This window comes from Ambystoma mexicanum, chromosome 7p, assembly GCF_040938575.1.
Source record: "Ambystoma mexicanum isolate Mex_15411 chromosome 7p, UKY_AmexF1_1, whole genome shotgun sequence".
NCBI classification, from domain to species: Eukaryota; Metazoa; Chordata; class Amphibia; order Caudata; family Ambystomatidae; genus Ambystoma; species Ambystoma mexicanum.
Window position 1 is genome coordinate 599,473,913 of NC_090939.1, and position 16,105 is coordinate 599,490,017.

Sequence of the window (16,105 nt, forward strand, 5' to 3'; positions counted from 1 at the left end):
AGTGAGAGGCTCTGCCAGCGTCCTCGAGCCATGCAACAAGACAATGATGATCCCCAACTGTCTTGTTGGAAAACGACTGGCAGATTTCACAGTCCTGGGTGACATGATGAGGATGAAGGCAGTAGAGGCAGTCGTCGTGCTGATCTTCCAAGTAAAAGAAGTTCAATCCACAGAGGGCACAGGCCTTGAACAGGCTCTTCCTTGTGGATTCGGCCATTGGGTAAGCCCAACTATGCAGACACGACTTTGTCAAAGATTACCAGTGATGGGAACGGTGCACGGATCCAGCACCTTCGGCGCCAACGCTGGTCATCGAGAAGACGTCGAAAAAGATTACTCTTTCGTCAAAATGATGTTAAAAGTAAATGTTTTTAGAAGATGAGTTGGAGATAATACTTGAGGGCTCCTTACACTAACGTGCAGTAAAATATCTGAAGATCAGCGACTGGGGGTGGGGGGCGTGTCTAAGGGAGGTGTTCCTATTGGCTGTGGGCAGTATGACCCAAAATAGCTGCACTACAGAACAAAAGTGACAAGGTTTTCAGTTCAAGTTTAAACTGCTCTATGTTACCCGGGAATATTCAATCTATGAAAAATCCATTGCTGGAGAATGTGTCCTAACTATTTTTAATAAACAAGTTTCTATACTCCAGGGTAACGAAAAGAAGGAGGGCAATGCACAGCATCAGAGTCTAACGCAAGTTCACAAACTGAAGAAATATTCTTCATCCCGGTTAGACCTACCCATATTATTTTGAACTTCCAGTAAAAGTTTCTACCAGTATTCTATGGTGTAAAAAATTATCAAAAGAGCTGGACAAATGATGAACATAGTACAAAATGCATGAACAGAAAAGGCTCTGCAGTATAGTGTATTCATGTATTGTAAGCCACTAAATGTCAGAGTAACACATGCCTTTGGATCAATGGCTGCCATAATAAATGAGTTACCTGCCAAAAGCGATCACTTTGTAGTATATAGTTGGACAAGTGAATATTTCAAAGTCAATGACAACATTACTGATGGGTGGGATCAATTTACAACCTCGTCTGAACTGCTTTGCACTCATGAAACAAGTACACATTTCTATGTTTTGTGTTTGCAAAGATGTATGTTACCTTTCACAACTCCCACACTCCTGTGAGTAACCGATCCCCATTTATACTTTGGTGTGGTAACTGAGGCCTTCACACGCACTTTGTCGCCAATCTTGATGTGCGAAGGGGAACTCTGTGGTGGAAAGCCTGAAAATGTCAACAATATTACATCAGTGTGTGCTAGCGCCACTTTACAAAACAAAGAAGGTGAAAAGAAAATAAAGTTTAAAAAAACAGAATAGTCTGCTCACCTATCAACTCGACATGTATATATCTGACCCAATATGTGCCATTCTTTTGCTGCCAGTCACATTGCACATTTAGATCATGAAGTCCATCACGATCAAGTTTTATAACCTTGCCAACATCACCTTCACAAACCTCTTCATAGGTCCTGCAGCACCTCACCATCATGCCCACCTGCAACACAAACCAAGTAATCTTGTAGCTTCTGCTGCTAACAACCACCACCTAAAACAGGAAATAATTTCTGTGCTACACCTGCTGTCCCTTACCTGGATGTTTTCTCTCACATACACAGCGTAATCATCATTACTTAAAAAATCTCCTCTTTTTTTGTATGTTTGGCTTTCTGTTACAACAGCTCCGTTTGACTAAAAAGGTTGAGAAACAAAGGAGAATAGATCAATCGAATGAAGCCAAGAAAATAACATAAGACAAAGTACAAATGGCTTACAGACCTATCAATGATGCATTCAAATCCTGGGGAATGCAAAAAACAACTTTTGATGTTAGTATATATCACCTGGGTTGCTTCAACCAATCGGGTGGCTCGAAATGTGGGCTTTAAGTTAACACACGAGTTTTCTCATTAAGCATGGAGTGCTGCCAGTGCAAATGCAGCTAAAATAATTGTCAGAAATATTAAACAAAATTAAATGTACCATTTCCTTGTGTGCCTTACAAAAAAGTAGCATCATAAGAATGAAGCCAGACTGCTCTATCATGTTTTCCATTGGGAGGTTTGGATTAACTTGGTGGACACCCTGTTAGGGAGAATTTTCATTTCTGTGCTAATTCCCTTCAACCCTGGAGAACATTCACTCTTTTGCTGGCTGGAATTATGACTTTTTAATTTTAATCCTGGAGTAAGTGGGACCTTTTTCTCACTCCCTCATTTGTTTTTACCTGATTTAGATTTTGTTTTCACTGTTTTTGGAGTCCGACAAACTCCATAGGCATCTGCTTTTTGTATGGTGACACACAGCACCTTCAGTGCAGTGTTACTGAGAAATCCTTTAGATTTCTCATAAGGTCAAAATACCTCTTTATGTGTGAAGTACAGTTCCCAAGAACAGTAAAGTGAAATTTATTTTACTTACCTTTTTTCTTTGTAGGCCCAGCATACAACATTTTATGTGGAGTGCTGGAGGGTTAGCTAGTAGCTCCTGATCCTACTTTCCCATGTAACATTTTTATGTTACCCTTATGTTACCCTCACTACTTTAAATGGCTGGTGGCATTGGTTTACATTTTCCTACCATCGTGCTTTCCTACCGCAGGCTGAACCCTCCGCTGCAGTACAGCAGCCATAGGTGAACATTTTGTCAAAATGGCCCGTCTTCTTTTTTCGCCATTTTCTGTTTACTCTGTGCGTTGAGACAGGTTTGATCTTGCCTTTGGCGGGCTTCAGCCCTGAAGCCCGCCCCTGGCTCCAGTGTGTCTGGAAGGACAGGATGCAAGGGAGGGTCCCGAAACTCCCTTGTCCTTTTGTCTCTATGAATGTCTGAATGCAACAAGTTCTGATTGGCTGGCAGGCTGTCATTTCAGGACAGCCAACCTGCTCTGTGATTGACAGCCTAGGCTGTGCATGAATGGGAGAAACCTGCGTAAAAGGCAAGGATTTTGGGACTACAGGCAGAGTCAACCACTGGGCAAAACACCCGACTAAGAAACCGTGAACAAAGCTTGCTGCAACCTCCTGGACCTTTGAATTGCCCGGTGAAGCCCTGCTACTGTGCTCACCTTTTTCACATCGACAAAAGCTCCGGACGGAAGAACTTCTCCACTTGGGTTAGTGGGACCAACTAACCCCGAGATGAACTCCACTGGACCACCATCCCCGACTTGCAGTGCCCCTCTGTTGCTGTGGGAGCCCAATGCCAGGGGTCGAGTGTCCGTAGTCGAGTGCAACGTCTGCCACGGAACGAATCTTGCTAGAAGCTCCAGGAAACTCCTAAGGACCCTCCAGAAGCAGGACCTCCAGATCTAGAGTCCCCTCACCAGAGCGCAGGACCGAGGGAGCAAAGAGTCCAACCAGTGTCCGAGATCAGCATTAGTGATGTTTGCTAAGCGCTGAACTGGAAAGAGCCCGTATCTGCCAACGACCTCCCAAGTACTGCTGCAGGAGCCCTCCTGACGCCCTCCCTCTAGTCCCCATGAAAGAGGCTCAGGAACCAGGGTCTGCACTGCTGTAGCAAGACGGAATCCAGCTGGACGACTCTTCTTCTAACCAGGAGGTACTGTTTAGGCATGGGGTACTTATATTATTGCCTTTAGCCGTGCTCTTCTTACTTGGGAATTGCATTGGATACCTTTTTCGAGTTGACTTCCACTCCCTTCTCACAAGTTTAACAGCTTGTGGTCCTACAAGTGATTTTTCTAACTGTGTGCAAGACTTTGATCCAAGAGGTGCATCAGATCCATTGACTGTGTGTCCTGGCTGCCTAAAGGCACTCTTCCAAATCCATTGACTTTGATATTAGTTGTCCCTCATAGGTGGTAGCTCGATGTGTACTGGTACTGCTGGAAAAGGCTTATCTAGACTGCATTGGAGGATTTAGTTGTCCTCACATTTACTGAGAAACTGTTCTAACCTTTTTACTTACCTTAACTTTTCCTTTCTACAACACTGAATCTGCAAAGCATAACAGTGTAATATATAAATGCAAATACTATACTTGCGATTAAAGTCACCTCCGGGTGTAGGAGAAGTGTATGAAGCATATCCAAAGATTATTCCCTGGCTTGTTTGATTCTGAAACCAAAGAGTATTCGTATTGTTACAACATTGTGCCTTGTTAAAGTATTCTTATGAGGTTAAATAAAAATTTATAACAGAAGCCTTGAGTTTAAGTGTTACTTGTATTTACGAATTTCAATTGTACAGCTCATATTCACCCCTATTGAGATAGGCCTGGCTGCTCAGTCACACTACCAACTTATGTAGTACAGACCTATACCAAAAGGTGGGTTACCTAACACCAAGCAGATAAGTGTTGTGTAGTCTCCCACAGTTGGACTGCACCAATTCTTACCTAACACACTCCTATGCATACACTACGGGATTGGTCTTATCAAACTATTCCCGAAGAGGGCCAAAACTAAAAGTTGACATGGAAAAAGACACCTGCAGCCGAGACTCCTGGGGCTTATCAACCACCTGTGCACAACCAGGGGGTCTTCTGACTTCCATTCTGTTTCTGGGTCTGTTCTCTGGGGTTGTGGGGCTATGTGTACAGTCCTGCGCAAAGGCCATTGACTAGAACTAACTGCAATGGAGACTTGCTCCACCTCTGCAATAATCCCTAGAAGGGCCTCTGGTCATCAAATCTAAGTCTAAACTCGGTTGCTGGAGTTCTCCATTGTCGTCAGCCTGAAGTTTGTCTACTCTGCATCCCCACACATACGTTGGCAATATTAACCAGGAGATGCCCATTTGGTATATCCTGCTAAAGGCTGTTGGCACACTTTCAGAACTTTCAAAAGTCTAGTACTTGTAAACTCCTTCACGGTTAATACTGGTTTAGTCTGATTTCTGATTTTTAGGGACCATTTGCTTTTAATATACATGTTTGGAGATTCTAAAAGTACTTACCTGTAACAAATATTTCTAGATGTTTATCTATATATAGTATATTTTCAGTTATACTCTATGTGGACCTTTATATTGGGCCGATGTTTGTGTAAGCTGTAAATTAGGATCGGGGTTGAAAGCTTGACATCCAAATGTTCGAGGGAGAAAAGACTGAAGATTATTTTAAAGAAAATTATAAATTACTCACTGTAGTGACTAACATACTCTTAGTCCATAGTCCCCTTTCCTGCTTAATGCATGGGCGTCCCTCGCGAGGGACGGGAGGCGCTGCCCTGACTCCCCCCTACGGCGCCACACCTCAGTCCCCAAAGACACATTGACAATAGATTTACCATTGCCTAATGACACCAGATTATAAGCGGGAGGATGGTGGGACGCATGGAGGAAACGGTAAATATGGATTAAGAGTATGTTAGTCACTACGGTGAGCAATTTATAATTACTCATACGTCCCGTCCCCTTTCCTCCATAATGAATGGGCGATTATAACTGAATGTAGCCCGAGGGTGGCGAGGAGACCCTCCTTAAGCAAACAGGTTCCGGAGAACCGCCTCTCCGAAAGCTGTATCCAACCTAGAGCCAGCATCCAAACAGTAATGCTTGCAGAAAGACGATGGAGTGGCACATGCGGCCGCCCTGCTTATGACCTGCCAGGGTACATGGCGCTGAAAAGCGATGGTCGTTGCCTTGGCCCTGACCGCGTGGGCATGCATGTTCGCCGGAAGGGGTCTATGCTGGCCCTCGTACGCTTCCTGGATGGCAGAGACCATCCAGAGGGAAATGGAGGCTTTTGAGGCCCGATAGCCTGGCCTGGCGCCTCCAAAAGTGATGAATAGGGCATCTGACCTGCGAAAGCCCTTGGTCCTGTCCAGGTAGAATTTCAGGGCATGCATGACATCTAGGCAGTGCAGAACTCTCTGAGGCTCGTCCTTCGGGTCAGCAAAGAAGGTGGGAAGGACGATCTCCTCGTTTAGGTGAAAGGCTGATGGCACTTTAGGTAGAAATGGCAGATGGGTCCGCAGGACCACCTTATCCTTGTGAAAGGTAGTGTACGGCTCTGAGGCTACTAAGGCCTGGATCTCGCTGACCTTGCGCGCCAAGGTGAGGCCGAATAGCAGGGCCGTCTTGATGGTGACTAGCCTGATGTCCGCTGATGCCATAGGCTCAAACGGCTTGTGCACGAGGACGTCCAAGACAAGGTTCAAATCCCACACGGGGTGTGGCTTCCTGATGGGTTGGGTAGAGTCTAGCAAGTCCAGCCATGTGTCTCCTGACAATCGGGTTGGAGGAGGAGAAGACCCCTTCCTCCGAATTCCGGTAGGCCCCAATGGCTGAGAGATATGTGCGGCAGGTGTCCACCTGCACGCCAGAGTTGGTGAGGTGCGCCGAGAATGACACTACGTTGTCCAGCGAACAAGTCAGCGGGTCGATATCCTTGGAGTGGGCCCAGTGGCAGAACCTGGTCCATTTACATTTATACTGGGCTCTGGTAGCCTTGCTCCTAGCCCCTTGTATGATTTCCAGATTGGCCTGGGATAGGCTGAGGTGGCTGAGCGTCACCTACTCAGGAACCACCCTGTGAGGGCCAGCTTCTGAGGGGCAGGGTAGATGACCCTGCCCCCCTGTTGTATCAGATGATGTGCTGTGCCCGTCGGGAGGTGGATTGGCGGGATCTCCGAGAAGCTGAGCAGCTCCGAGAACCATGGCCTGGCTGGCCACAACGGAGCTATCAGAATGACGTTGAGCTGGTGAGACTCCTTGAACTTGCAAAGCACTCTGTGAATCAGTGGAGTGGGCGGGAAGGCGTAGGCTGACATGCCGTTCCACTGGATCCATAAGGCGTCGCCCAGGGAGCCTAGGCCCTGCCCTTGTCAGGAGGCAAACTGGTGGCTCTTCTTGTTAGCAAAGAGATACACCTGGGGGAGGCCCCATCTGTGGAAGATCTCCTGTGCAACAAGGTTGTTCAGCTGCCAGTCGTAGTTGTCCGCTGCCAACCTGCTGAGCCTGTCCGCTTCCAGGTTGGATTGCCCCGGAAGGTGGACTGCCGTGAGGAAGATCTCGTTCTCCAAGGCCCATTCCCACATGTTGATTGCTAGTCTGCACAGGGCAGGGGACCTGGTCCCCCCTTGCTTGTTGATGTAGTACATACTAGTCGAGTTGTCTGTCTAGGGAGGAAGGCTCTGAGTGCGTAAAGTGGACCGAGAGATCCTCCACGGTGGCTCCCCAGCCCTCGTGGAATGAGTCTGTGGTAATCGTCACCTGCGGGACAGGGGGCCTGAAGGGTTTGCTCGTCCGGAGGTTGCAGTCTTCGGACCACCATGTGAGGTCCAGGTGGAGAGAAGTGGGGATCTTGATTTCAGCTTGCCACGACGCTGTGTGGGGGACGGCCAGCAGTACCGCTGCAAAAAGGCCCAGTAGATGCTGGTACCACCAAGCCGAAGTAGCATCTCGGCTGAGAAAGTGGAGCGTGGCCCTCCTGATGGCCGTGATCTTGTCCTCCGATGGGGAGACCTTCTCGGAGCACGTGTCCCAGACGAGGCCCAGGAAGGTCAAAGACTGTGTGGGTTGCAGCTGTGACTTCTTGAGACTAAGCGAAAAACCCAGGTCGTGTAGCGTGTTCATCAGTGCCTGGGAGGAGTGGTGAACTGCTTCCTGAGATGTAGCCCTGACGAGCCAGTCGTCTAGGAACCTCCTCCAAAAGAGTTGCTGTCCCAACTTGCGGAAGAGGGGGAGAGGAGGGAGGAGAGGCAGGAATATGTAGACGGTACCCCGAGGATCCTACTGACAGGACCCAGGAGTCCACAAAGTTCTGTCGCCAGAAGTGTGTGTGAAGAGCAAGCCTGCCCTCCACTGGCGACACGTGGACCTGAGTGGGTTTTTGTCATGACTTTTTACCCTCGGAGGCAGAGGAGGGGGGCTGGAAAAAGCCCTTGCCGCCCCCCCCCACTTTTTGATGCTTGCGCCAACTAGGGGTTGGCGAGCGTTCCGGCTGCCTAGACCTCAGTTCCTGGAAACCGCAGAAGCCTCCAGATGAGCGACCCCTATTCGAGCGTTGCTGAGAGTGGGAGTATGTTTTGGGCGTGGCGTTTGTCAGAATGGATAAAGACTTGGCCGTCTAAGAGCTATTCTTCTTGTCCAGCTCTACGTCTTTGCGGGAGTGGAAGAGGTCACTGCCCTCAAAGGGCAGATCCAGAATACGTTCCTGGACATCCGGGTAGAACTTGGCTGCCCGGAGCCAGGCCATGCTTCTCATGTCCGTGGCAATACAGATGGCACGTCCAGAGGTATCCGGTATCCATTTGTGCCAGTGTGGACTCCATGATATCCTGTGCCACGAGCTTGGCATCGGCTAAGCCCCCCTTGAAACGTGACTGGCTGTGGAGGAAGTCAGCAATTTCCCACCATAATCTCTGGTTAGCGGCTGCCAAAATGGTGTCTGCGTTTGCCTGCCGTAGGTGCAAGGAAGCGTTGGAATACAGCTTCATACCGTATGCCTCCAAGGTTTTCTCCTCCTTGCCTAACAGCGCCGTCGATAAAGAAGATGAGGACGACTGAGGTTTGGAGTACAGTGATGCCGCAGCGATCACTGAGGAATGTGGCTGAGGATGTGGCTGAGGATGGGAAGTGAGCAAGAGTGTATCCCCCTCCATCTGCCTGTACTTGGCATCCAGGCGGCAGTTGACTGGCTGAACGGAGTGTGGTTTGAGCCAACCCTTCTGTAACGCTCACCTGGTTTCCACGGGGACGTCACTCAGCCTGTTCTCACCTCTTACGACCTCGAACCCTTCCCTGGAGGCTATTCGACTGGAGACTAGGCCTGAAACAAAGGATTGGTAGAGTTTAACTCCCTATTGTCTCTATGTGCTTGAACCCCTTCTTCCCCGGGGTCCAACCCTTCCCTTTGATCCACAAAAGGGAAGATCAAGTTTCTTTCTTTCCTGGTAACGTTCTTTCGATGGGATGTTCCTCCGACGTATTCCACATCTATGACAGGTAATCACCACAGCTGTGCTGCTTCAGAAGATTTTCGGCGTCTGCGTCGATGACGTTGATACTTTCCCTCGAGGGCATCCATCGAGTCGACGTCACCGGATGTTACAAGTAGGACGCACGACACCCGTAGACTCAGTTGTAGTTTTTTCCCCAGAACGTGTGGCACCAATCTTCTGCCAGTAGGACTACAGAAAGCCTTGCGGAAACCTAAGCTGCAATTGCATAAGAAATTCTGTAGAGGGGCAGGTCGGGAGGGTGCGATGTGGAATACGTCAGAGGAACATACCATCGAAAGAACGTTATCAGGTAAGATAGTAACTTGTTCTTCGAAGGGATTGTGTCCTCTGACCTATTCCACATCTATGACAGACTCGCAAAGCAGTACCAACGTATGGAGGTGGGAAAAGAATTTAGAATTTTTAGAATGCCCAATTAAATTGCAGAATAGAGGACCGCCTTGCCAAAGGCAAAATCCTGCCCATGGATCGAATCCAGGGAGTAGTGTTTTACAAATGTATGGCCAGAGGCTGCTTCACAAATGTTACGAATGGGAACACCCCTCTGCAGAGCAGTAGACGCAGCCACACCCCTAGTAGAATGGGCCCGTAAGCCTACCGGAGGGTCCTTACCCGCCAAGGGGTAGCATTCAGAAATTTTCAAGATAATCCATCTATACAAAGTCTGCTTAGTAACAGCTTGTCCCAAACGCCTTCCAGCGTATCCCTACAAAGAGCTGATCGTCCACTCTGACCCGGGACATGCGCGAGATGTAGAAACTTAAAGCTCTCCTAGGATCCAACCTATGGAGCCTCTCCTCTTCCTTACCAGGATGCGGAGGAGGATAGAATGCCAGCAGAATGACCTTCTGGCTTAAATAAAATTCCTACACAACTTTCGGAAGAAAAGAAGGACGAACCCTAAAGACAACCCTGTCCTTATGGAACATGTGAAAGGTGGCTTAGCGGATAGTGCCTGCAACTCACTCACTCTGCGAGCGGAAGTAACCGCAACTAAAAATACAGTTTTAAAGGTCAACAGTCTCAAAGGACAAGAATGTAAGGGCTCAGACGGAGCTCCCATCAGGAACTTCAACACCAAGTTCAAATCCCAACCAGGCACCTGGAAAGGTGAAGGTGGAAACACATTAGTGAGCCCTTTAAGAAACTGAGAAATCAAAGGAATCTTAAAATTAGAACACTCCTCAAACGAGCGCTTAAATATGGACAGCGCCGCCAGGTAACCCTAATGGTACCCACTTGCAGGCCCTTGTGGGCTAACGAAAGCAAAAAAGACAGAAGCACAGGAATGTCATATGAAAAAGGATCCACATTCTTAACCCTGCACCAGTCGCAGAACTTTCTCCAACGGCAACGGTACAGGGACTTTGTTGCTGTCATTCTGGCCGAAAGCAACACCTCCATCACGTCTTCAGGGAGGTCCCAATCCTTATATCTCAACCTTTCATAAACCAAGCATGAAGGTTGAGAGACTTGACCTCTGGATGGAGAACCCAACACCCCTCCCATGAGAGCAGATCGTCTCTATAGGGAAGACGGCGTGGAGGGCAGATGGACATGTCGAGAAGGTCCGGGTACCACACTCTCCTGGCCCATGCTGGAGCAATGAGGATCATTCGGGAACCGAACCTCCGTAACCTCTGCAACACTTGCGGGATGACGGGGACTGGAGGAAACGCGTACAGCAGTGGGAAGGACCACTCCACTACGAACGCGTCCCCTAAGGCTCCTCTTAGAGGAAATTCCCACAAGCAGAATCTTTCGCACTTCTGGTTAACACTGGTGGCGAAGAGATCCACTTGCGGGGTCCCCCAAATGGCGAAGATCTCCAAGAGAACTTCCTGAGCCAGCTCCCACTTGTGAGAGACTGTGCTCTGCCTGTTCAGAATGTCTGCCGCCTCGTTTTCGTCTCCGACCAGATGAACTGCTGAGATTGAAATTTCCTGCTGGATGGCCCAGAACCAGAGCTGCATCACAGAGGGAGAGACCCTGCCCCCCCCCCCTTTTTGTTGAGGTAGTGCATGGCCACTGTATTGTCCGTCAGAATCAGGACATTCTTCCCCCGCACAGACGGCAGAAAAGCCTTCATGGCTAGGCTGATGGCCCTCAGCTCCAACAGATTGATATGGAGTCTGGACTCCGACGGAGACCAACTACCGCTGACTGTCAACTCGTTGGCATGAGCTCCCCATCCCGTGAGGGATGCGTCCGTCCCGATCGTCACCTCCAGCCAGGGTAGCCAAAATGGAGCCCCCTTCAACAGATTGCCTTTGACGGCCCACCACAGAAGATCCTGGGTGACCGAGGGTGGCACCTGAACGGGATCCGACATCCTGCCGGAGGACTGTGACCACTGCATCTTGAGAGCCCACTGCAGAGATCTCATCCGCAGCCTGGCCTCTGGCACCAGGAGAATGCAGGATGCCATGAGGCCTAGCAACCTCAAGAACTCGAACGCAGGGAGACTCTGGGCATGTTGAAACTTGTTCACCATCTGCAGAATGTGATGAGCCCTCACCTGGGGAGGCGAACACTGCCCCAGGGATGTGTCGAGCACTGCTCCGATGTACTGGAGGCACTGGGTAGGTGTCAAGTGGAACTTCTTTAAGTTGAGGGAGAAGCCCAGCTTGTGAAGGGAGTGGCAGGTGACTGACAGATGATCAAGGACTAGCTCGGAGAGCGCGACCTGATCAACCAATCGTCCAAGTAGGGGTAGACGCAAATCCCCCCCCCCCTTTCCTGAGATACGCTGCCACCACCACTATGAGCTTGGTGAAGACCCTCGGGGCGGAGGTCAATCCGAAAGGCAGGACCCGAAACTGAAACTGCGAGTCGCCAACCGTGAACCTCAGGTACTTCTTGTGCTTGGGATGAATAGGCACATGAAAGTAAGCGTTGTTGAGGTCGATAAACACCAACCAGTCCTGAAGTTGAAGGGCCTGGAGGACTTGAGAGAGAGTAACCATCTTGAACTCGTCCTTCCTGAGGAGTTTGTTCAAACCACGCAAGTCCATGATGGGTCTCAATCCCCCGTCCTTTTTCGGAATCAAAAATATGGGGGAATACCATCCCTTGTTCCTCTCCGCTACAGGCACCAGTTCTATGGCGCCTTTCTCCAGCAGGGATTTAATTTCCTGCGCAAGGAGCGGATCCGGACTCTTCAAAAAGAGCTTCCCCGGTGGATTGTCGTAAAGAAGACAGTAGCCGTAGGCTATGATCTCCAGAACCCACACATCTGAAGTAATGGCACGCCATTCTACAAGATGCTGCGCCAGCCTTCCCCCAACCGGTGAACCCTGGGCCATGGCCTCATGACTAAGCGGAAGCGGCTGCGGCAGTGCCTGAGGGTAAGGAGGCAACTGCCGAGCGGCTTTGGCACCTCGAGTACCTTTTCTTCCACCTCTGGTACTCCTACGTTGGCCCCTTTGACTGGCAGCTCCCCTCGATCTACCAAAGGTCGAGTAGTATCGAAAGGAACCTCCCCTCCATTGCTGTCCCCTAGGATGGAAAGGGCGCTCAACGACTTCGCTGCAGCTTTTGAGATCTGCAACCTCTCAAGGCTCTCGTCAGCCTTGCTGCCAAAAAGATGTTCACCATCAAAGGGCATGTTGAGAAGCCGGGCTTGTACATCAGGAGCAAACCCCGACTTCCGCAACCACGCAAATCTGTGAATCACGGTGCTCGCCGCCATGGACCGGCTGACACAGTCTGCCACGTCCAGACCCGACTGAACGGATTTACACATGGCATCCTTGCCATCTTGTACAAGGGCAAGAAAGCCATCCCGTTCCTCCCCTTCGGGAATATGTTCAGCCGCCAAAGAAACACAATTCCGCAGAGTTTGAGTGAAACGTGTTAAGGCACACACGGAGTTGGCCGCTTTCAAAGCCATACCCCCTGAATAAAATACTTTCTTCGCCCAACCGTCAAAACGTTTGTTGTCCCTATCAGGAGGGATGGTAGGGTACGATGCCTGCTTTGAAGGGGCCGTAGCCGCCAGCACCACCAAAGTCTCCGGAGTAGGGTGCGTGGACAAGTAGCATGGGTCGCCACTGGCTGGACGGTATTTTTTTCATTTTTTCGGCGACTTACCCACTGCCGGAAGACTCTCCGGAGCAGTGCAAGCCGCTGCCACCCTTCTTTGCAAGGCCATATGAAATGGCAGTATCGGGTCAGTTGGTGGAACTTGGTCCAAGATATCTGTCAGGTCATCCTGCAGAAAATCCACTGGTGGCGCAGATCACCCCAAGTACTCAGTCACCCTCGACATGAGCTGGTATGAAGACTCGGCGTGCGTGCCAGGCTCAGGCCTACCCAACTCAACCTCCGGAGAGGTATCCAGACCACTGGCGTTGTGCAAAGACTGACCAGGTCGTCCATCTGGCAATGACCAGACAATAGTTTGTCAGGAGCTCATCAAGAACCAAACCTTCATCAGACCCTTCATCCACCTCAGAGATGTAATCCAGAGGCTGGAAAAAATCCCTGGATGAAGGCACGGAAAAAGGTTCAAATGCAGGCCTCACTGACTTCTTCAGGGCCTTCCTCTGAGTTTCCACCGATGCACGGGGTACCTCCGGCAAGGCGTCAAGGGCGTCAACAGAATCAGCGTCGAGCGTGGCACCAATGGCTTCAACGACGTCAAGAAATCCACTTCCTCTAATTGGCCGAGCACGTGTTGCAACGTGACCATCCTCGTCTTGTGGAGAGACTATGAGGGGCATTCAGGTACAGGGTTTCATTGTCTGCCAGGACAAAATCCTCCTCTTTGTCGGTTTCTGTGGCCGTCTCCGTACTAGTGTCTGTGCATCCGGGTTCCGACGTGGTAGAGGAGGCTGATACAGCAGTGTTGGATGATGCTTCCTCTTATGCGGAGGCTGGTCAGGGGCCTGTGGTTCCGCAGGGGCCGGTGCTGGGGCAATCTCTGCTGGATCTCCGTCACAAGAGTGTGGAGAGTTGAGAGAATGTCCATGGATATGTACCTCGGCTGTGGAGGCAACTATGAAGTACTAGGCCCTGCACCGCCATCATCCTTGTGGACTGTATGGACAGACTATTGGTCGTGCGTGGATTAGATGTCCATTGTTTGAACGCAAACCTTGGAGGGCTGTTTTGAAGCCTCCTCGCCCCCACCCCACTTATTTCCTCCAGGAGGGTTTTGAACCAGGGTCTGGACCTGTGCTTTTCCTCCCCCAGCATTCGCTGCTGCCTCGGCGGCCGTGTTGTGCCTCGGAGGCAGGGATACTTTGTGCCGTAGTAACCACCCTTGGCGGGTCAGCACCTACCGCCGCTGCGGTCATCACAGAAGATGTCAGCAAAGTGGTCAACGAGGTCTTTGGCTGCGCCAGTTGAGCCTGCTTGGGCTGCGCCCTTTTTTGATTGGTCTCGTAACTTGGCTGGGGTGGACGTCTTCCTCTTTGAGGAGGAGGAGCTCAATGGCAGGCTGGCTTTGGAGGCGGACGGCAATGGTAATCTCGGCCTATCCAACCTGGGACCCGTATCAGCGGCGAACCCGGTGAAATCGGACTTTAGGTTCTTGGCCTCATCTTGGAACTCCACTGATGAATACCGTTTTAGAGTGAAGTGAAACTCTTTTCTTCTTTTACCGAGGAATCCAAGCTTGACGGCAGGGAATATTCATGAGCATGTGAATCCATGCCAAACCCCATGCTGGAGAAACGTTTCTCTCTAAACTGTATTTCTCCTCTAAACCAATCACTATCCGCTGGGTCATACTGCCCCCATCCAATGACAGTCCTCTCCCTAAGCTCCACCCCTGGTGGTCATCTTAAGATTTGGTAAGCACGTAACGTGGCAGTGTGAACCAAGAAGAGCGACTGAGGGGAAGGAGGGAGGGTTTGCAGGTGAATCCATGCCTGACCCATGCTGGAGAAGGAACAAGTTACTTACCTGTAACTGTTGTTCTCCAGCATGGGTCTGGCATGGATTCACATGCTCATGAAAAACTATTACATAGCAGTACATACACACAACCACAAGAGGTGGCAAGGCTCAAAAGAAGCAATAAACACTTAACCCTGGAACAGACTCGCCTCAAGTTGGCATAGCACCGCTTGGCCGACTCAGGATTCCTTCCTGGAATCCTTGTCGAAGCAGTAGAACCTTACGAAGGTGTGTGTAGATCTCCACCAAGCGGCCCTGCAGATGTCGACATCTGCAGAGGCGCACCAGAGAGAAACGCTGCAGTTGCTGCAATGCTCTGGTGGAGTGGGCTCTCGGCCGGCCCGGAAGCGGCCTGCTAACCAGTCTATGACAGTGCATGATGCAGCCGGACAGCCACCTAAAGATGAAAGGCTTCAACACGGCCTTTCTGTGATTCACAGGCCCAAAATTGACGAACAGTTGAGAAGTCTTCCGAAAGCTCTTAACTTGTGCCACATAAAACTTCACGGCACGATCAACATCCAGCGAATGCAAGGACTTCTCTGCTGGCAACGATGGATTCAGGAAGACGACTGGCAAAACCAAAGGCTTGTTGAGGTGGAACTCCAACAGCACCTTCGGCATAAAGGTGGGGTGTGTACTCAATACCACCTTTCAGTCGTGGAAGGACAAGTACGGCTGGATCTCCCCAACCCGCCTGGCCGAGGTAATAGCCACGAGGAAAGCAGTTTCCACAATAGAAACTTGAGCAAGGCCTGATGCATCGGCTCAATGGGAGCCCCCATGAGCTTAGTCAAAACCACATTGAGCTCCAAAGCTGGGGCAGGAGCCTTCACCGGTGGTAAAGTCCTGAAGTGTCCTTTGAGGAACTCCTTGATGAGTCTTTGAAACCACAAAGAAGGCCGACGTGGCGCCCTTGTGTAATGGGATATGGAAGCCAGATGCACTTTGATGGAGGCATGAGCAAGTCCAGCCTTGGCCAAGGAAAGCCGGTATGGCAAGAGCTGCGTGGCTGTGATACGCAGAGGGGTAATCTTCTGAGCCCAGCACCACACAGTGAAACGCTTCCACTTAAAGAATGCGCCCCCCTCCCCCACCACCAAAGCTCCTCAGCTGTAGGAACCTGCTGGCGAACTTCTGACACTTGCAATTTGTCGCTGCCGCGAAAATTTCGATCTGGGGATGATCCCATTCGTGGAATAGAAGATCCACTTGGTCCTGTCGAAGCTCCCACTCGTGGCAAGAACTTAGTTCC

At 50.2% G+C, this 16,105-nt stretch overlaps 1 protein-coding gene across 4 annotated transcripts in view; it reads right to left on the minus strand.

Annotated features, from left to right (window-relative positions):
* HERC2 (HECT and RLD domain containing E3 ubiquitin protein ligase 2) overlaps nt 1-16,105 on the minus strand; it is a 2,956,340-nt gene that overhangs the window by 1,431,237 nt on the left and 1,508,998 nt on the right. For all 4 annotated transcript variants that reach the window (XM_069636605.1, XM_069636607.1, XM_069636603.1 and 1 more), the window contains exons 48-50: nt 1,614-1,712; nt 1,350-1,518; nt 1,120-1,245 (exon numbers count right to left, since the gene is read on the minus strand). In XM_069636605.1, coding sequence (XP_069492706.1) covers nt 1,120-1,245; nt 1,350-1,518; nt 1,614-1,712 — 394 coding nt within the window. The remainder of the gene's footprint in view (nt 1-1,119; nt 1,246-1,349; nt 1,519-1,613; nt 1,713-16,105) is intronic.